The 20,188-nt window shown below is 40.7% G+C and overlaps 3 protein-coding genes across 3 annotated transcripts in view; all 3 read right to left on the reverse strand.

Annotated features, from left to right (window-relative positions):
* Positions 1-745: 745 nt before the first annotated feature.
* On the reverse strand, positions 746-6,087 carry atp6v0ca (ATPase H+ transporting V0 subunit ca). The gene is made up of 3 exons (XM_079232800.1): positions 5,943-6,087; positions 2,941-3,124; positions 746-2,109 (listed from the first exon to the last, which is right to left on the reverse strand). Exons 1-3 carry the CDS (start codon positions 6,016-6,018, stop codon positions 1,905-1,907), a joined length of 465 nt encoding a protein of 154 aa, XP_079088926.1. The 5' UTR covers positions 6,019-6,087; the 3' UTR covers positions 746-1,904.
* Positions 6,088-8,885: 2,798 nt separating this feature from the next.
* On the reverse strand, positions 8,886-13,438 carry ypel3 (yippee-like 3). The gene is made up of 5 exons (XM_079233472.1): positions 13,274-13,438; positions 11,826-11,944; positions 11,528-11,571; positions 10,720-10,828; positions 8,886-10,005 (listed from the first exon to the last, which is right to left on the reverse strand). Exons 2-5 carry the CDS (start codon positions 11,940-11,942, stop codon positions 9,916-9,918), a joined length of 360 nt encoding a protein of 119 aa, XP_079089598.1. The 5' UTR covers positions 11,943-11,944; positions 13,274-13,438; the 3' UTR covers positions 8,886-9,915.
* A 2,353-nt stretch (positions 13,439-15,791) lies between these two features.
* gdpd3a (glycerophosphodiester phosphodiesterase domain containing 3a) overlaps positions 15,792-20,188 on the reverse strand; it is a gene marked incomplete at both ends in the record, with an annotated part of 5,117 nt that continues 720 nt past the window's right edge. The window contains 8 exons of the mRNA XM_079233157.1: positions 15,792-15,920; positions 17,129-17,180; positions 17,432-17,491; positions 17,665-17,798; positions 17,953-18,042; positions 18,351-18,469; positions 18,600-18,645; positions 19,404-19,539. Coding sequence (XP_079089283.1) covers positions 15,792-15,920; positions 17,129-17,180; positions 17,432-17,491; positions 17,665-17,798; positions 17,953-18,042; positions 18,351-18,469; positions 18,600-18,645; positions 19,404-19,539 — 766 coding nt within the window. The remainder of the gene's footprint in view (positions 15,921-17,128; positions 17,181-17,431; positions 17,492-17,664; positions 17,799-17,952; positions 18,043-18,350; positions 18,470-18,599; positions 18,646-19,403; positions 19,540-20,188) is intronic.

The raw sequence follows: 20,188 nt of genomic DNA on the forward strand, positions 1-20,188 counted from the left end.
TCCAATATCAGTCGAAGTTCTGTATTATTATTTAGTTTTTATCATCAGGAAAACAATGTACCAGTAGTAGAAGTATTGTGAAGACTGCTGAGTTTTATATGTATTAAGTAGAGGAAGAAGTATTCAGAATTATACATTTCAGTAAGTAGCAATACCACAAACCATACAAAAAAAGTCTGAAAAAATAGGGTAACATTTTTTCCAATTCTGCTTAAAAACAACCATCAGTTGCTTGCTGTAATAATTCCTCCTGTTCAGACTCGTCGTTAAAAGATCCCGAAGCGCCTTATATGCGAGTGATGGACAAAATCCACATTCCTTGTTTTGTGCAAAAATGTATTAAAAAGTTTGTTAAGCTAATATGAGGTTTTAACCATGAGTTAAAGCCTGCATCATTATTGTTTGTGGTATATGTACTATGTATAATATAAATATGTAATTATATATTATTATATAATACACATATACATATATATATTTGTTCTATGTGTATCCACATATATAGATAGATGTATACTGTATTCATCCCCAAGGGGAAATTAGTTTGTCACATTATATACATACACACCTCTTTTGTTGTACGCAGCTTGGAACGAAAAAAAGTACAAACACCACAATTAATTATGCCTTTTTTTATTTCAGATTTTGAACACTGCAGCATGAGAGAATAAACTGAAGATAAAGATGTCCGTAGCATATCAACAGCTGCTTTCATTCTAAATATTAATGAGACATTCAAGTCCAGTTCAGGATGAATTGAAATAAGCTTCATTGCCTCTCACTTTTCATTTAGCCATCTATCAATTTAATGAATTACCCGATTTCCTTTTTTTTGATGAAATGCTGACAGATGCTTGAGACTGAAAAGCCTAAAAGACATTGACGCTGCAAGTTTAGTCATTCAATGAACACCAGAAGAAAGGGCTCGACAACGATGTTCTGGAGGAGGTTGAGTTTTATTTGGAAATCTGACAGGCATGGCTGAACAGTGAGCTGTCACCTTAAACGAAACAAACAAAAAAATCAAGACGGCAGCACTACAGGTAAACGATACTAGTGTTGGAGAATGTCATTTTAAACATAAAGACTTGCACACACATTATGCACTCAGGTCATTCACACGCGCACGCACGCACACACACACACACACACACACACACACACACACACACACGTCAACATGTGGACATCCTCCATTAATAAATCACTACATCCAGAGGAATTCCAAGCACTTAGAACAATTACCCACAGTGCAATGAATCTAACTATACACAGATAATTTATATATTTTATGTATATAGGGTTTTCAATAAACAGTATTCCATTTAGACAGTTTCATTAAGTCAAAGTCTTCATAACTTTCCATAAATAGTGAAAAAAATAATATGTATTGACAGCTCCTCACCACTGAGATTCAAAAACGGTCCCCAAAAAGAACATGGAAAAATAAATTACTGGTGCGCATGATTCTTCAGCCGTCTCCAAGCGGAGAATGACAATCAAAATCACCAACAGAAAACAAAAATCAACAGCGGGTTAAACGTTAATACTCACACTCACAGCACAGACTGGTTACTACATTTACAGGAGGTGGAGGGACTCTGGTTCACTGTACAGGTTAAGATCAGACAACAAATCAAGCAGACTGTCCACACATCATCCCACAACAACCAATACATCTTCATGCCCGTTCAGTACTCACAAGACCTGACAACTGGATGGCTTTAAACAATATGGATCGATCACATCTACTGAGGACACAGCGGTCAAGTGGGCCGCTGGCGTGTTTCTGTTGCCATCCCATCCTGTCAGACCCACGGGGTGTAATGGAAGTAGGTGGAAATCTCCTAGTTGTTCTTGCTGCTTCGTTGTGGAATGAATGAGATGGTGTTTGATGCGGACATTTATTTTGTAGATAGGATGAGAGCCACGATGAGGCCGTAAAGCCCCAGCACCTCGGCGAAGATCAGGATCAGGATCATGCCCACGAAAAGCCGAGGCTGCTGGGCGGTGCCTCGCACGCCGGCGTCGCCCACGATGCCGATGGCGAACCCGGCCGCCAGACCGCTCAGGCCCACGCTCAGACCAGCACCGAGATGCAGGAAACTCCTGTTGGAAAGAAACAAATTGCACAAGTTAATACCATCTGAAACATAATAATGCAAGAAAATAAATAAATAGTTTAGATTAAGGAATCGGCTCGATATTCAGCATTAACAAAAGCTTTTCTTCTTTGCGCCTTAAGGCAGCAGCTGAAGTTGCAATAAACACCATAATCCTCTAAAATGTGACCCATGACCAGATTATCATAGTATATGAAAATGCAGCACAGTTACAGACGTTTCAGTCACCATGCGTGAGTCAGACGTTACTCTGTTTGTCACCGACAGACTTCAGTCTGCAATGTAGTTCATAAACTTAAATGATAAAACCATAGAAATGTAGAGAAACATTGGGCTTCATGATCACAGAGTGTTTTTGCGTCACGTCTACACTTTTGTACATAAAACAGATTCAGTAAAACAAGTTCTGACCAGTTCGCTGTTCACTACCTGCCCAGCAGGTAAATGTCCCGGGACTGAGGCTTGTGATTAGACATTTCTGATTTTAGGCTACACAAAATGAATTGAAATAACAAATGTACCGTGAAGAAAGAAATCAAACATTTAACAAAACAGATAAAACAGTCTTTGTCAGGTGGTTGAAATTAGTAGTGGTTCAAAATATCTTTAGGACTACTTGACTCATGAATCTATTTGGGTTACTTGACTTCAATTATTATTTGTTCTATCGTGTTTGTAAGTTAAGGAGATTTGCATGTATGTGTATGTGCTTCAACTCAAAAACAAACAAACTATGTGCAACGAGCAGCAACAACACACACTATTAATGTAAAGACAAACAGTTCTAATCGACGACTGCATCAGAGGTTCATCTTACTTGTAAAGGGTGACTCTCTCGGAGATGTTGTTTGCTATCAGCACAGCCACCACCAGCCCGTAGATGGCGATGATACCAGCCATGACCACGGGGATGATGGACTTCATGATGAGCTCCGGCCGCATCACGGACATGGCGGCGATGCCTGTGCCGCTCTTCGCCGTGCCATACGCTGCTCCTAATGCTGCGCGAGAGAGGAGAGACTTCCTGTTAACTCAACTGTTCACTCAGTGTTGATTCTTCACTTACAAACGACTTCTGTCAAAAACAATGGGGCTGCGGGAGAATAATGAATCGATTTCAGGTCCGACATGCAGGAAACAGACCAAATTAAACAGCAGAAGATACTCGACTGCCAGTTTTCTCCCACCCAGTTATCTATAACTGAAAAACTAAAGTGATATATGCAATTAATATTAAAAAAGAGGAGCACTTGCAAATCATACTAGTGCAACTATTTTTTTAAGTTTCCTCACAAACCATCTCTGCAAAGTGATCAATGGTTTTAGTCTGTACTCTTGCTTACCCATAAACCTCACCCACTTCAATACTTGACTACTTTATAAAGTTTCCCCTTCTGCTCTGCTGTCACCTCACGTCTCCCTGATATCCGCTTCTCACATACTTGTAGTCACACTGCACATTACTGGTCACCCGTTGTGAGTTTGTTCAGAATACCTGTTCAGTCTAAAACAATACAGTAGCCAAGCCTTTTCATCTTTTCTTTATATTGTCTTTTGTTTTTGATTCCAAGTTCTCTTTTTTATGTTTCTGTTATCTGCTTTTATTTTTGTCATCTTGCTCTATGATGTTTACAATTATACGCAATTTAATAATTTTGTATTAAAAGAACTTTGTAGAAGTCCCTTGGCTCACTGCCTCCCATGAGCTTTTATTTTAATTGTGCAAACAAATAGACTTTGTTCAGTTTTTGATTGAACTCACGCAGCCAGCTGTTTGTCAGCCAGTTAACCACTTTTCTTGCAATTGAACCCACATCCCGTGTGGAGTTTTGTCCCACGTAGAGGTTCATCTACTACAATTACTCGACACAGCAATCCTTCTCTACGGATAGTTGACCAGCACGACAGGCAGCACAAAGAAAAATTGAAAAGGAAAGGCCCAGTTTCAGTGCTATTCTTTGTCACCTGGAGAACTTCACTCTGTGGAGGCCAATTACTGTTATCATCATAATCATACATGGGTTTGATGATAAGCAGAAAAAACTCGTAAAAAAGAAATGACGTTACCTGCTTATCATAAAGACCAGCAGGAGCAAATAAATAAATAAATCCCTCTACTTCTCACTTGCTGTGGGTGTGTTGACACTTTCGAGCGCTATGTGCATATCGACTCACTATTGTGTGAATAACCAACCAATCAGTTTTAATATCTCTGTACCAAACGACTCTTTTCTTTATATTATCCAGAGAAGATTTGATAGTGGTTTTCTTATCCACTTATATTTTCTGCTGTTTTTATTTGCATAAAAGTACAGCATAACTTCTGATCCCTCTCATTTGAAATGCATCATGGGCCACTTGTGTACTGCCTCATGGTGCATCCAATAGATCATTGATAAGGATGGACATCACATGTCCAGAAGGTCTTCAGCATTACACAGATGTCGCCTATTCTGTGCATGATTGAGCGGCCTCGAGTGTCACCTTGAGAAATCCTGGACTTACCCTATTTGTGAACCATCAAAATGTTGTGAAACTTTAGCAGCACACTGAAGGATATAATATAGTTTTGATTCAAAGCTCTAAAGTGCAAATAACGCTGCTGTCAAGGTGTCTGTGTGCCGCGATGTGTTACGGGTATTATTTAAAGCAGAGCCCTCAGGCAGGAATGTGCTATACAAATATAACTGTTTTCCATTTTCACCTCAGTCAACACCTACTTAAAAAATATATAATAATTTGGATTGAACTACAAACACATGTGAGCAATCCACATTAAACACAGTTTCTTGGTCAATGTCATTATAAAATGTAGCGTTTTAGATTCATTCAGGCATGACAGACTACCATCTCAGTGGCCAATCGCTGGCCTAATGTTACCTTAATCAAAATTAATTAACTTAATAATTAAGTTTCATGCAATGTGATTTACAGATTTAATTTATGGAAGAGAGCTATGGTATTGGATTGGTACATACAGTGGGTTTATGTATTTTAATGATATTGATATTTATAAAAGCTGTATATGTGCATCTCTAGAGTTACAATACTATAAAAATACAAAATATGAGACAACTGCCATTCAATGGTCAAACTCCTCAAAGTGTCACCTGATGTCATAATAAAATAATTGAATGATTTCCACCTCATAAAGACAGCTGTCTGCAGGAATTGACATCCCGCGATTGACTGTAAATCCCCACCAAAATACTTCTGTATATTACGTTATTTCCTCGTGGACAACCTTGGTGCACCCCGCCTCTAGTGAATGGATGGATGGATTTCCCCTCAGTGATGTTTAGGCCCAGATGCTGGCCCTCCTGTAACACTCAACATTAAACCAGCGAGTGACATGCTTGGTACTAATCCCCAACGAGAATCGTATTCATCATATAATTCACGAGGATCTAGACTTCCCCGTGCTGTAAAAGAAGTCAATTATAACAGATTAAAGACGGCCTGGTCGGTGCAGCTGCCACCTCAGAGAGAGTCTGCGTCACCAAGAAAGGCAGCATCACAGCCTGATATGATATAACCAGGCTGGTAGAGGAGGCAGCTAGCGACGGCGTGAGGTGGAAACCTTCCCCCGCCTCGCATCCCTAGCAGGTGTGTGTGTGTGTGTGTGTGTGTGTGTGTGTGTGTGTGTGTGTGTGTGTGTGTGCGTGTGTGTGTGTGTGTGTGTGAGCCGTGACCAACTCAGCTAACACCCCAACACCGTGTCCCCGCAGACAGACAGACAGATGGACCGACAATTGAACATCTGGCTGAGCTAGTTCGCCGTTATATCGAGATGTCGGATGAAGGAGCTGGTGTAGTTACCGCTGAAGACCATGGCCGCAGAGGCTCCCATCACAGCGAAGAAAGGCGCGTACTCGGGGCTCTCCTCAGAAGACATTCTCGCACTATTCTTGGGGCGACACAGCTACAAGGCAGACTATCTTCTTCTTCTTTTTAGGTTTCCCCTAGTTTGTCCCACCGTCAGCTCTGGATAGGTTAAAATGATGAGAGGGGAGCGACAACGTAGCTGTCAGCAAGAGCACCGGTGTAGAAGAGGAAAATGGCGATCCGGAAAAAGTCACATGATCAACCGACTCGGAACGATCCATTTGCGTGGACGCGGGGGTGCTTGACAATAAACAGGGTCGAGATTACTAACCCGTGTTGTTTAACACACCGTAAAGTATATTGTACAAGTAATTCTCATGTGATTGTAATTTTTAGCATTTTTCTTACAAGCACACCAGTGTATAATACTATAGTATATGATATGAGTAGTTTGTACAGTGTGTAGGCTATAATATGGTATGTTCTGCTGCAAGTGTACTGACTGCAGTTGCAACGCTAGTTTACTACATGCTGGCGTATTAATTGTAGGTTTCGCGTAGATAGTAAATTCAACCATAAACACTGTGTTTGCTCTATAATTTATAAATGTAACAACAAATAAATAATACTAATATAGAGACACAGTATACAGTGTACATAATATCCAGTATAGCCACCCTCCTATACAGCAGTATGTTGTATAGGCCTATTTTTTTCCCCATGGCATAACCTGACAAGGAGAGGTCATTTAAAATCAACATTAGACTTTCTCTAAGAAACAAACAACAAAAGACTGTCATTGAGTGACCTGGAGACACATCCTGGACCTGCCTTTGTCAAGGTGACACTGTAAATTATAAAGTCAGCGATAAGAACATGTCGCCGCATAATTCACATCAGGACATTGTTCTTTTGGGCAGATTTTCTGTAAAGATAAAAATTGTAATAACATCCTATTTTACTATTTTTACACGGTTTAGTTTTCCTAAAATGTGCTTTGCTCTCAGAGCATCCCTCAGAGTCTTGATGGCTATTAAAGTTTGTTATCTATATAGTTTTATATCCGAAGACTAGTTTTGGTTTGAAGGATGTTTTTTGTACAAGACAAACATGCCATGATCATTGTCTTGGCTTCACATAATCCATCGCTTTGAAAGTAAGCATGTACAGTTGGCTTTCCATAATAATAATAAGAATATAATTAACTTTATTTATAGAGCACTTTTCGTACCACGGTTACAAAGTGCTTTCCACAGAAATAAAACAGTGGATACAAACAGAACAGAAAAAAAACAACCCAGACTAAAAAACAGCAGATCAAATCTAAACAAATAGAAACAACACAGGGATTTTAAAACACCAGGGGGATAATCAAGAGATCAAACATTACATAATGTGACATCACTTATCCTCCAGAATACGGAAATGTGTTTTCCTTTTGAAATTGGCTCTGCATAAATAAATAATTTAATTAGCGTGCTGTCCGGCACCTGATGTCTGATCGTCACCACAGCCTCCTGTTGACATGTGGAGCAAGGCACTACATCCTCACCTGCTCAACCAAACATAATACATGAATGTAGGACTAATTTAAAAACTAATTCATACACTGTAGTTCATATCCCTCATATAAGAGTTATGATGAATTAATACATGCTATGTGGGCATTTAAATTGACTTTGAGGACCAATAAGAAAATATTTCTTTTGGCAGTTCTGGCAAAAATCTAATATATTGCAGTATTTGTATATAGTATATGCTGGGTTTTAATGAAACTTCAGCTCCAACTCCTTCAAAGGGATTTTATAAATTATGTGTAATCTGGTTGCTGTAGTGCTGTAAATCCAAAGCCCCAAAACAGAACAGTACTCTGACATTTACATTCTGTATACTGGGGTCAAAAACACCGTCACTACTTGGTTGACATGTACCATGCAGTGTCTGCCGCACTGTTACATACTATTGAGGATTAGAGAAAAACAAAATATAAACATCCCTCAGTGCTACCTGTATAACATTTGTTGCCTCTAGTTCAACTGTGTCTTGATTATGTACTTACAGGAATACAAAGTGAAAGCAGAGCAGACAAAATGTGCTGCACACACACATGACTGTCAGTAGCCTCTCCACTGCATGCCATAAAGAGACATTCTTAGCTGTGGTCAGCGATCAATCATGTGACCTGGTCCTGCTCCAAGTTCAACAATCACTTTCGTACAGGAAGAGGAAAATATGCATTGACTTTGTTGGCATCGTGTACAGAATTACTTTTGTTTGCTTTGCTGCCCGTTTTAAAAACCTGAAACAAGTTGAATTATTTTAACGTTACAAACAACTGTGTGTTGCAATATGTGTTTTAAGCACACTCAATGCTAGATGTTGTGAAACATAACTATACTTCACTTTTACTTTTTGGAGCTTTTGAAAAGAGAAACGCCTTTTGGAAACATACCCTTAGTGTTGTAAAGTAGCCGAATGGAACCATCAGGGTATCTAACAGTGATGTATAGTATTTGCACATGGAGGTATAATTTACAACCACATACCATTATTCTAACAGTATCCACATCGCCATCTGTTGGCTGATTTACTTGCTGGCATCCTGTTGGATTTCCTCCTCCCTGTAAATGTGAGCTCCATACATGTTTAACATGTTTTCATAATAAATTACAAACTGAAATTGTGACCTTCCAGACAGTTTGTTCCAAGACCATTAAGACACATGCATCCGCCAATGCTAAAAAAAAAAAAAGCACATTAAAATGATGCAGACAGAAAGATGAAGGGTTCTCAAGTGTTGGAGATCGGGCGTGCATGTTGTTTTAGTGTCTATTACTTTTATTATCCTAGTAATTAAAGTATGCATGGGTTGGAATCAGAGGCAAGATTATATAATGTATAATAAAATATCCCAAGTAAAAGAAAACCGACAGCAGGTTACAGACACACTGTATTTTAATGAAAGATTAGGTTAAAATAATACACTTTTAATGATAGAAGCAGACATAATAAAAAAGAAAAAACACCATAAATATGCTACATAATCCTAATCACACTTTGCTCTAACACGATTGAGTAAATGGATCCGTAGGGGCAGCGCCGTGTTAGGCTACACATGTAGGAAACTCTAGATGTGAACCCCAGGGTTATGCTTCTCAACACCATCCAGCTAGAGACATCTCAACACGCGCACACAGATACACAAACTCAGACACACACACCCACACTAAAATGTATACCTACAAGCAGAAGACACTCATACCAGATTTAAGAATTCCTGCAGGAGACCTTTGTGGGCTTTAACATCACTAATTCAACATTCTGATTGCCTTTAGCAAAATATGAACAAGCGTTTCAGATCTTACCATAAAAAACATGAATGTCACGGATAAAAAATAAAAAAAACCTCCCACTGCTTTAAGCATTTCCACACCCCATCATCACTCAAAAGTGATCTCCGGGTTAAACAGGCCTATAGACTTTACTCCGTTTGGGCCAGATATATCTAAATGTTCACCGTAAACTCAAAAGGAAACCCCAAATACCGGCATCTGATATGCAAGAAGGTCCGATTATTTGACTTGCGGTGGCCTCGTCCCCACACAGCGAGACTGTTTAGCGCTCATCACTCAAACACACGCTTTAAAATCCAACACGCACTCCTGCCTGTGTGACTATGTCTCCCAGTCTTTCACACACAAACCCTGCACTCATTCAGTCCATGTCCCAGCACAACTAGCAATCTGGATAGCAAGATCAGCGAATCTGTTGTTGTGGTCGCTGGAAAAACATGAAGAGCAGAAAAAGATAAGGCATCACATGCTATTCTTTGCGAAGCCGCACGAAGTGAAAGTGTGACACAGCGATGGCTCGTACGCGGGATGAGGAAGCTACACTGGAACCCTTTTAAGTCGAGGGGGAGGCAACCTTTGAAAAAAAGTCATGAAGAAAGATGAACATGTCCCTCTCAATCCCAGCCGTTGTCCTTTATCATGTGGGAAAGCTCGATGATAAACTTCCCCTCCTTGTACTTCTGACTCAGCTCAAAGGCTTGTTCCTGCAGAAGGGAGGTGCATAAGTGTTATCAAAAAGAAGATTAAAGTAGCTCAAACCAGACTTTTACCATGCGCATGTACCATCCAGTACTAGCCTCATTGAAGGACATGCAGACACTCTAAATGTGTCTTTTACGTCTTTTAACTATAATACTTTAGTTTTTTCCTCCAGAGAAGCATTTGAATTGATTAATATGTTGATTTATTTTAGGCTAAGTGATCACTTGAATCTATAGCTACGGCCAACTAAATCAAGATATTTTTCTTACAAAACATTGTAACATATTACAAAATGAAAAAAAGAGTGACATTAATGTGTGTACATGTGTGCTTCACGTATTAATAACCTATTTCCTCATGGAAGTAATACAAATACAAAAAAGTGTTTTAAAAGGATACATAGTAGCGTCTGGCTCTACACATGTCACCACTGATGTGTTTACACATCCAGGTTACAGCGGCTACACAGATACCATGAGGAACACACATATAGTAGAACCACTGCAAACCTTTTGTTTGTTTTGACTCATAAAAGTAAACACCACAAACACGTGGCAAATCCCCCCCCGAGGGAATACAAGTAAAGCAGGATACGGATCTGCTAATGTTACTGGGGAGCCGTCAGCAGGTTGAATCTGACGCTTAACTGTAAATCAAAACCTACATTGGGCATCGGTGGCATGAAGCCTGCACTTTATCCACATGGATGCACTTACATATTTCCAGCCCAGCGTGGTGTGACAGTTTTCACAGTAGATGTCGGCGACCGCGTGAAGTCCTGTGAGCAGCAGCCTCTCCTCCGCAGGACCACAGCCAACGTTCACTCTGAAACCAAACGCAGGGTTGTCAAACAACAGCTCCTCTCTGAGTCACAGAAGGCTTCCCAGTAATTAAACTACTCTCGTTAACATTTACTAACCTGACCTAAATTGCTTTTTTGAAGGGTAAAAAAAAAAAAAAAAAAGACTGGTTCATAAAACAGTCACCGGGCAGATGCCTTTCCATGAAACCATTTTAAACAGAGCTTCACTAAAACAGATGATCAGCATCTGTTTGATTCAAACCTTTAAGAGCCTGTGTACTTCTGACCCACTAGCCCAGAAGTAGCGCAACTAAAGTGAACTTCAAGGTTCACTCGAGAGAAAAATCAAATTATCTGTTGGCAATGTAGTGTGTGGAAACATGTCTGATAATGGGACTTTGTATTCATGGACAACTTGACTATTGAAAAGATACACTGGGAAAACAAAGAAGATCACACTTTCACTAACTGATTTGTTTCTATGACTCACAAAAGGACTTGATCTAATACCAACACTGAACTGAAAAAGATTTGATCAAGTCGTAAATAGAAAGGAATAATATAAAAGAAAGTACATTTTAAAACTGAAGTCACTTTTTACTCCGCTACACATTGATTATGGAAATAAAAATCCAATTGGAAACCTAAAATATGAACAGCCGTAGCTACTTCTTAACATTCATTGTGCCAACATGTAGTACTATTAAAAACAAAGTACTCACACAGAGTTGAAGAGGTAGGCCCGGCCTTGACTGCCTTGGAAAGACTAAGAGACATGGATGACAACACAATAAGAGGAGAAAAACGCTTCATGTATCCACTGTGGATCAAACACAACACAATATAAGATGTTTTTTATTAATTTCCCAAATGTTTACTAAGTTTGAGAGATTTCTCTTTGCATTAAGTCAGTCCAGTTTTTCCAGTTTTCCCGCTTTCTAAACTATGTGAGAGTCACAGGGCGGCGTTACGTGCCACCTGACATGATTATTTACAACAAAAGAGAGGCGGCATACCGACCTTGGAGATGAGATCGTCATGGTTTGCCAGATGGGCGCGACAGTGCACACAGCTGTAGCGACGGTGGCACGAGTCCAGGTAGGCCTGGAACGTCTTGGCCTTCGTCAGCTTCACCATGTCTGAGGAAGAAGGAAGCAAGATGGGAGTTAGCGTCTCCAAGAACAACTGGTTTGACTGTACATGCAAATTAAAGATCCTCACTCTGATTACATTTACAGCTTTCAGTGAGGAAGTGAAATATGTTCGACACAGACAGGTTTTACCTCAGATTTTAAACACATGATAATGGCAATACAACGCTGCAAGACTTTCACCCAACATAACCTGACCTGTAAATAAATTGTGATGCTGGAACTGATCAGACTACATTCAGTTTGACAATCAATTTGATTTGCTGGTTGCAGCTTTACAAATACTTTGCCGGCTTTTTGTATTTGTCATACGATCATGTGAATTAATAAAAGACATTATAAGAAAAAACTCTGGGCTCAGGCACCTACTGACTTTAACACTTTGGCCAAGTTAATTGACTAAAACCCCCAAAAGGAAACAAAAAAGGATGACAATTTAGGACGCAAGGACCGTCAAAAGTATTATTTTGACAAGCCCTCATAACTTTACTCTTATCTCATAATGTTACATAACATTATGAGTCCCTGATTATTTCTATTAATCATCTGCACATTTTATCTATTATTATAATAACAATAATAATAATAATAATAATAATAATAATAACAGCAGCAGACATATCAATCTATTTGAATCAGAATCAGCTGTATGATTGAGTGTAATTATGCAGTAGAAACGCAGCTCAAAATAAGGACAACAAAGCTGAAGCCAGTTAGTAAAAATATACCAGTTATGCAAGAAGGTGCAAAAAAAACAATAGTAGGTGTAACGTTGTATGAAAATACCTCAATCGCGCTAATAAATAATGCTGCACGTCTTCTTATGTTGAGACTGACCAGCACTGGACAAAGCATGCAGCTTCTAACAGAACCAACCGAGAGGAGATACCTGAGGAAGACACAGGTGAGGCAGCCTGCTTCCTGGTTGACAAAAGTCTGCAGACAATCCTCGCTTCATGAGATGCAACCAGGCAGCTTAAGCCTAAACGTAAGCCCCTGCAGCGCGTGCTGTGCGCCATGTATGCACTGCTGCTGCTCGGCCATCTGACACACACACACACACACACACACACACACACACACACACACACAACACACACACAACACACACACACACAACACACAACACACAACACACACACACACAACACACACACACAACACACACAACACACACAACACACAACACAACACACACACATAACAATACAAATCGGGCCACCTAGCTTGCGCGCGAGCTAGCTGGCTGGCTCGCTCGCGCATTACAGCAGCTCAGATGCGCAATGCAGGAAATCCTCGGGGTGTCCGTCGACTCACCTGAAGAAAGCTCCTCGCGCTCTACACGGCGGACCGATATGACCGACAGCTGACAATCATCTATTTAAAAGCAGGTCGTGTGCTGGTCGGCTCGGTCCAACGGCTCGGCCACGCGCTTGACGGCTCGGGACAAAGACAACACGGGCAGCCCCGGTGGTTGTTTCAGCGGAGCCCCGTTTTTTCCCCGCGTGTCTCTCCTTTGAATGTGTAGCCGCTTTTTAGAGTTCCTCCGCGGGTTAAAAACAGGAGCCGGAGTCCGACAAAGCTGACAGGAGGACAGTGCGGCGGGAGGAAGCAAAGAAAATGTGGTTTGTTCATGAAAACGCGCAGAGGAGGAGGAAGTCTGAAGAGTGCAAAACAAATCCCCGTCGACCAATGGGAGGCGGCCGGTGACGTCTATAATGTGGGTCAACCAATCAGATGGGACTTCACATGAGCCCTTTATGGCTATCAGTGTGATTGTTGTTATGCTATTAGTGGGTTATCGCATCCTGCTGGTGGGTTTGGGATAAAAGTCCTTCAGAGTGGGTCAAACTTACACAACGCGCGGAACCATTGTTTGCGGTTGTGTGATAGGATTCAGGAAATCTTTAGATTGCTATCGACAGGAGAGGATCTGTTTGTTGGGGTCTCTGGATTTATTTCATGTCTCGAGGCCACGTGTAAATGTGGAGCCTATATGTTGTATGCAGGCCAGCTGCAAGAAGGTACACGTTCCCTCAGCACAGCACCATCAATCTTAGGACAAAAAAAATGAAGACAAATAATGCATATTCATATTTATAGTGTGCAATTTTATTTGTAGGAATACTTTTAATGATTTATTGATTATCACAATTGTTGCAGATTAATTTTTCTCACAATTGACTGATTAATTAATTGATCAAAGTTAATAAAATAAATCAAAGTCAGCTCTGTTGAAAAGCCTTCCCTGCAAGGTTTGATTTATTTGCCTAAAACACAATTTTTTTTAAAGGTACTTAGTTCCAACATGTATCTTAAACCGTAGCTGCAGACCTGGTTTTGTGTTCACGAGAGCATTATTTCTCTTCTAGGTCGCTTATTTAAACTGTTGCTCTTTGCATCTACTGTATTAAAGACTTTAGTCCGCACTGATCCACTAATAATCCATTAACTCACTTGTCACACTGCAAAGCACAGCCAAGCAGGTCAGAAAAATGCAGCCTTTGTTTCCCCACTAGACTGGTTGTTTATTCTCACAGCGGTGTGGCTGGACTTTGACCATAGCCTGGGAAAACAAGGACACAGGTGAAGCTAACTGCACGTATAAATCCTGTGTTTATGTGTGCCTGTACAGTAGAGGAGTGGCTGTATTAAACACTACATTGATGACACTCTACTCAACTATATGGATATATTTGTAGAACCAATAAGTATACATTTTCTTTGCTTTCATTTCCAGCATGTTTGTGTTCTTTTCATCTTAATACCACAAAAAGGATGTAAAAGCATGAATTCAAGTGAAAACTATTGTCTTTCTAAAGTCCACCACTTACTCAAACCAATCAAAAAATGCCAGAAAATAACATCCAACACAATCTAAACAAAGTCACGTTTTCACGTTTTCACTTCAGATGGGATGTCAAATAACATAGTGCAGCTGGTTAAATATTCACTTCAGCAACACACTGATTGACTTAAATAAAACAAAACTCTGGACTCCCAACAAACAAAATGAATGCCACCACAATCCCACTCCTTTTAAAACCCTACAAAAACCCGACTCTAGCAGCCAGCTACTGTATCATTTCATTCAGGAACACAGAGATACAAATCATAAACCTCTCAGTCACAGACTAGAAAAGGGGATTCTTTCCAAAATAGCTAACTGCTAAATGTATTAAAGAAACCACCATGGTGTTCCTTGATGCAGAAAAAGCTTTTGATAAGTTACATTTTAAATATCTATTTGCTACATTAGAGAAATTTGGATGTGGAAGAGGGGGCCCTCCCCTAACCCAAGTTTACATTATGAATTTCTTCTTCTTCTCATATCATATGTGTGCATGTGCACATATACATACAGTATATGTTTGTCCCCCCTTTTCCTTTAAAAATAAAAAAAATCTATTTTTACAAATGTTTATCTATTTATTCCTCAATCTCCCCTCCACATGCACATTCGTCTAGTCACTCTTACACATACATGAATACACAACACACTTTCACACATGCACAGACACACATACAAAACATAAACTATCATAAACCTAAAGATTGTCTAATTGTCTGTCTAGTTTGTCTCCCATGTGCAGTAATAAAAGTCACAGTGGACTCTGGGCCGTGTTTGACACACTGAGGGTGTGAGGCCGTAGAGAAGCAACCCGATAGCAGATCATTGTATCTGCTGAAGAGCTGAATGGTGTTGTCACGGTGGAGGAAATGATTCTCGCACTTCTTGTATTTACTTCTCTGTCACAGTCTTTTCTTTACACAATCCTCATCAGAAAGCTGCTGAGTAATTGTTTGTTGTTGCGATGTGAGGGCGTGTTTGGGTTCAATCCTGACTTCGGTCTCTGCAGAGGTAGCGGGACAGAAGAGTCGGGTAGTCGCTCATCACCCCTGTGGCCCCGACGTCAAATGCAGCCTTTATGTCGTCGTCTTTGTTGCACACAAACAAATGCACCTGCAGGTAAAGATAAATGCGTCAATCATAATGATCTGTTCAGGGGCATGCAGGCCTAACAGCTAAACGAATAAAAAATGTTTTTACCAGCTTCTCAAATACATAAGGAGTAAAGCTGTTTTCAACAAAACAACAAGGGTGAAAGTTAAAATCAGATGGAGTTCAGTTCTCTGTCATCCGTCCTGCAGTTTTGAGCCACAGTACGTGACTTGAAAATCAATAAAACAAAGACCCTACTGCCCTGAATCTGACGGGTAGCAGTTGTCTCAGCTGTGACAGACAAAATAAAGCAGACATCAGCTTAAAGTGAGACCTCGGAGCATCACTGGTTCACGCTGCAGACAAATAACTGACATAAATGCCGAGGTGGCAGCAGCATTGTGATCTTCTTTAGTGTTAGAAGTATACAAAGTACTTATACTAACACATCTTTTAGGGTCCTTTGTTACTATCACTATCACAGATGATTGGCTCACAGGGTTTTACAGAACACAGTATCTCCAGCTCCCTTTGTTTCTCATTTATAACATTCACACAAGCCCACGTTCTCCTGGTGTGGTTCTCTGCTATTTGTAAGCGGTTGTCGTGGTGACACACTTTTCTTAGTCGCCACCTCAAAATCACTCGGGAGCGTTCAAATGCGTTGAGGCTCTCCAGCGGCTGACAAGACTGTGACATGTGACTTCAATTGTTTTCATGCTCAAACTAGTCAGTGACCTCTCATGACCGGACGATGGGCGTGACCTCATCCCAGCAGAGATGAGTCACATCAGGACAGAGATGATGCACCCAGAGGGGCTGTTAGTCCTGAACTACTGACCTGTGATGTTCATTAAACAACACTTCATGGAAGACTCAGGTAACCTCAGTTACCTATTGTGTTTCCCATTATTATCTCCTCAGCTTCTGCCAATCGGCTTGTAGCATCTTTTTCGACTACACCTTGAATAAAGAAAGTAGCAGCTAGTAGCACTTAAATGTCATTTACTTATAGCACTTTGTAGTTTAACTACAGAAATTGTACTTTCTTGATTCTTGTTGTTCTGAGTTTGTACTCATGGTTGAATGCACTCATTGTAAGTCGCTTTGGATAAAAGCATCAGCTAAATAAAATATAATATCTAAACTTGTTTTTGGTTCTTGTCTTCTCTTCAGTCCTGATGCACCTAAACATACTCAACTCCGCTTATACGTATGTAGTTTCATACCTGAATTCCCCGAGCTGCGAGGTGGTTAAACAGACTCTTCCTCATTGTTACTCTGGAATGACAGCAATATATGAGATAAATACATATATATATATATATATATTTACAACAATAGCAGTAAAACATTCTCCAGAACTGGCTGTGATATAAACATTATTTTACTCCAACATGTGATTCTGCATAAAAGCATCACCCCTTCTGTGGAGGATTTTCTCAGTGGGGCTTTAAGTTTTTTTTTCTCTGACGTGGTTGGTGACGACCATCATAGAGTTCTACAAACAAACAAAGTCTCAGGAAACTTACTTTTCTAACAAAGAGATGACCAGCTTGTTCCTCAGGATGTGCTTCTCAGGAATGAACGTCCTTCAGCACACACACACACACACACACACAGACAGAGAGAGAAACAACAGACGCATTCATACCGGGACACATTAATCTCTCATCAAACATCTTATTGGAGAAGAAGGATAAATAAAGTAGTAACTAACAAAGGGAGAAGTTTGCTGTATGATAACCCACGCATGGAGCCACACCTGTTGATGATGCGCGGCAGGTAGAACTGCAGTAAACTCTCTCCCAGCGGCATGAAGGGCAGCAGGCCGCTGTAGAAGAGAAGCAGGAGCAGCACACCTCGGCTATCTGAGAAGCTGTACGGCATGGAGCCGTTCTACCGAGAAGCAGAGAGACAGGCGGGGTGCTGACACTGATGCAAACACAGTTCTCTCTTTAACATGAGCAATCACAATATTCTAAAAAAACAGATGTTGACTGTGAATTGATGCTGCACAAGTAACTTTGTCTCCCCCTGGTGGTCTATGTACCATACTGCGGCATTCCTTCATGATCCTGGTTTTCACAGAGGCCCAGACGGTGATATCCTCTCTGTTGTAGCGTCGAACCAAGTCAGACACCTACGCACAGACAAGAGAATTAGGGAATAGTGAGATATGAAGGTGTGTCAGCTTACATGTTGATGTGCTCACAAGCAGGATGTGTTGACTTTAAGAGACCACTTTTACGTGTGTGAGTCTAAAATGCAGAAACTTTGGTCGTTAAAAGACAAACATTGGCTGCTATTCAAATCTCACCATCGGGGAGTATCTTGATATTAGACTGACAAGTTGCTGAGTGTCACAAAAGCATGGTTTCATATTATGGAGATTCTTTTACATCGTTGGGAAAGTGCTGAAACGGCTCCTTTTTTTCCGGTTTACTGCACCTTTTCTATCAGCTCGCTGTTGTTCTCTTTGATCTCAACGCTGACAGGCATCTCAGGGAACTTCCTGAACACGTCCTCCAGCAGAGCAAACTTTCTGTCGGCGCCGCTGCTATAGCGACCTGGAGGAGGGACGTGTGACAGCTAAGGTCAACACTTACACACACACACACACACTACTGCCCTAATTCTTCACTAAATGTATTTCCGTTAATTATTGAGAATAAGAAGAGAATGTGAGGAGGAACTCACCTTCATAAAAGGTCACCCCTAGTCTCTCTTTGTACAGAGGCAAATCCTAAAAGAGTTGAGAAGCAGATGGAAAGAGAAAGTTGTATTATAAAGTTACGCTGTTGTGACATTGATTGTGATTACCATGAACAAAAGGTTCATCCGTCTTGAGCTGTTCTTGGTGTAATGTAGAGGAGTTGCAGCATGCAATATATAGATGTATGCAAAGTCAAAGATTCACCTGAAGGTACATTTACTCTGAGTTCCAGAGGGACTTACATGTTAATATATCTACACATTTACAGATATTTTGTTTTGACCTTTCTATATCTAACTAGCTAATATCTGTATACGTGGAGACAGGGCCTGAATGTCTCTTCAGAACACACAAACTTTTGCGCTCCTCATTGTTGTCGACTTGGTTTAAAGGCGGTCTGGAGCAGGTTTTTGTGTGTTTTATTCTGGTGAAACACGCGGCAGAGTTGTGTTTATGACATCAGTTCAGGGGCCTGCGGCTCACAGAAGCATTAACGAAGGTAGTTAAAGATGCAGTTCCAGTGCAGTTACTTTTTAGAAATCATGCATGCTGTTTGAGACGTGGCTCCAAGGCATCGTAGGGGAGTTTAAAGTGAATCTTTGGCTTTGCATGCAGCTGTTTTGCACAGTGCTAACTTTAATTTATTTGACATGTAAATGCTAATAATTTCAGTATGAGAACCTAGTCCCCCTGCCACTTGCTGTGTTTGGCCTCAGCAGGAGCTTCGGCCTCAGCTTGACCTTGTGACCTTTGTCCTAACAACAGCTCCGTGGGATCCAGCCTCTCACCTGGAGGCTGAGAGAGGAGATGGTGAGGTCGTGGCCGGTCTGCCTCAGCAGATTCTCATCATGTGACACCACCACATGTCCATCACGGGTTAGGTGACAGTCCATCTCCAGCATCTGTGTGCCCTGCTCCACCGCACTGGAGAGGTACAGATGGAGGAATACATGCGTTTGTGACTCATACTGTAAGGGAGCTTTTGTTCACTTCTACTCGTCCAGCTCTCTGAACCGTGAGCGACAGGTATCTACCAAACTGCTGTCAAGACTTGTCATCATAAACTATTAATACAGCAAGCAAAGGACTGTGTTGCACGTATTAAGGAGTACATCCTCGAATGCAGCCTCGGCAGCCTCAGCATATTTGAGCAATAAAAGTATATTTATGTAGATATATTTCCCAAGAATCTGATCTAAAATCTCACAGGGACAGTTTATTAGACGGCAACCAAGGCAAGTGGAAAGATGCTAAATGTAAGTTGCCTAATCATTTTTCTGTAAGTCACTTTATGTGCCTGGATAATCACTCAGTCTCTGTCTTATTAGACTGAAAAGATGGAATCAGAGTAAATTATTAAAGCTTGTATCATTGTTGTTGCTGTGTATCTCAGTCAATTCAATGTGTTGTATTGGCATGAATGTAACAATGACAATATTGACAAAACGTCAAGTAGAATTATAAAGAAAAAGAACAAGATAAAAGAACAAGGTACATTTCATAACCCCCCGCCCATCAAACCAGCCGGTGAGCATTAAGGGAAACTCGGGGTTCCGCGTCTCGTGCCACTGCC

The sequence above is a fragment of the Taurulus bubalis genome (assembly GCF_910589615.1).
Source record: "Taurulus bubalis genome assembly, chromosome: 17".
NCBI lineage: Eukaryota > Metazoa > Chordata > Actinopteri > Perciformes > Cottidae > Taurulus > Taurulus bubalis.

Coding starts and splice junctions, on each gene's coding strand:
- atp6v0ca (XM_079232800.1), bottom strand. CDS start 6,018: ATGTCTTCTGAGGAGAGCCCCGAGTACGCGCCTTTCTTCGCTGTGATG. Junction 3,125..5,942: donor TGCGGCCATGGTCTTCAGCG/GTAACTACACCA, acceptor TCTCTCGCGCAG/CATTAGGAGCAGCGTATGGC. Junction 2,110..2,940: donor GAGAGAGTCACCCTTTACAA/GTAAGATGAACC, acceptor TCTTTCCAACAG/GAGTTTCCTGCATCTCGGTG.
- ypel3 (XM_079233472.1), bottom strand. CDS start 11,942: ATGGTGAAGCTGACGAAGGCCAAGACGTTCCAGGCCTACCTGGACTCG. Junction 11,572..11,825: donor ATGACGATCTCATCTCCAAG/GTCGGTATGCCG, acceptor CATGTCTCTTAG/TCTTTCCAAGGCAGTCAAGG. Junction 10,829..11,527: donor GCCTACCTCTTCAACTCTGT/GTGAGTACTTTG, acceptor GTTTGGTTTCAG/AGTGAACGTTGGCTGTGGTC.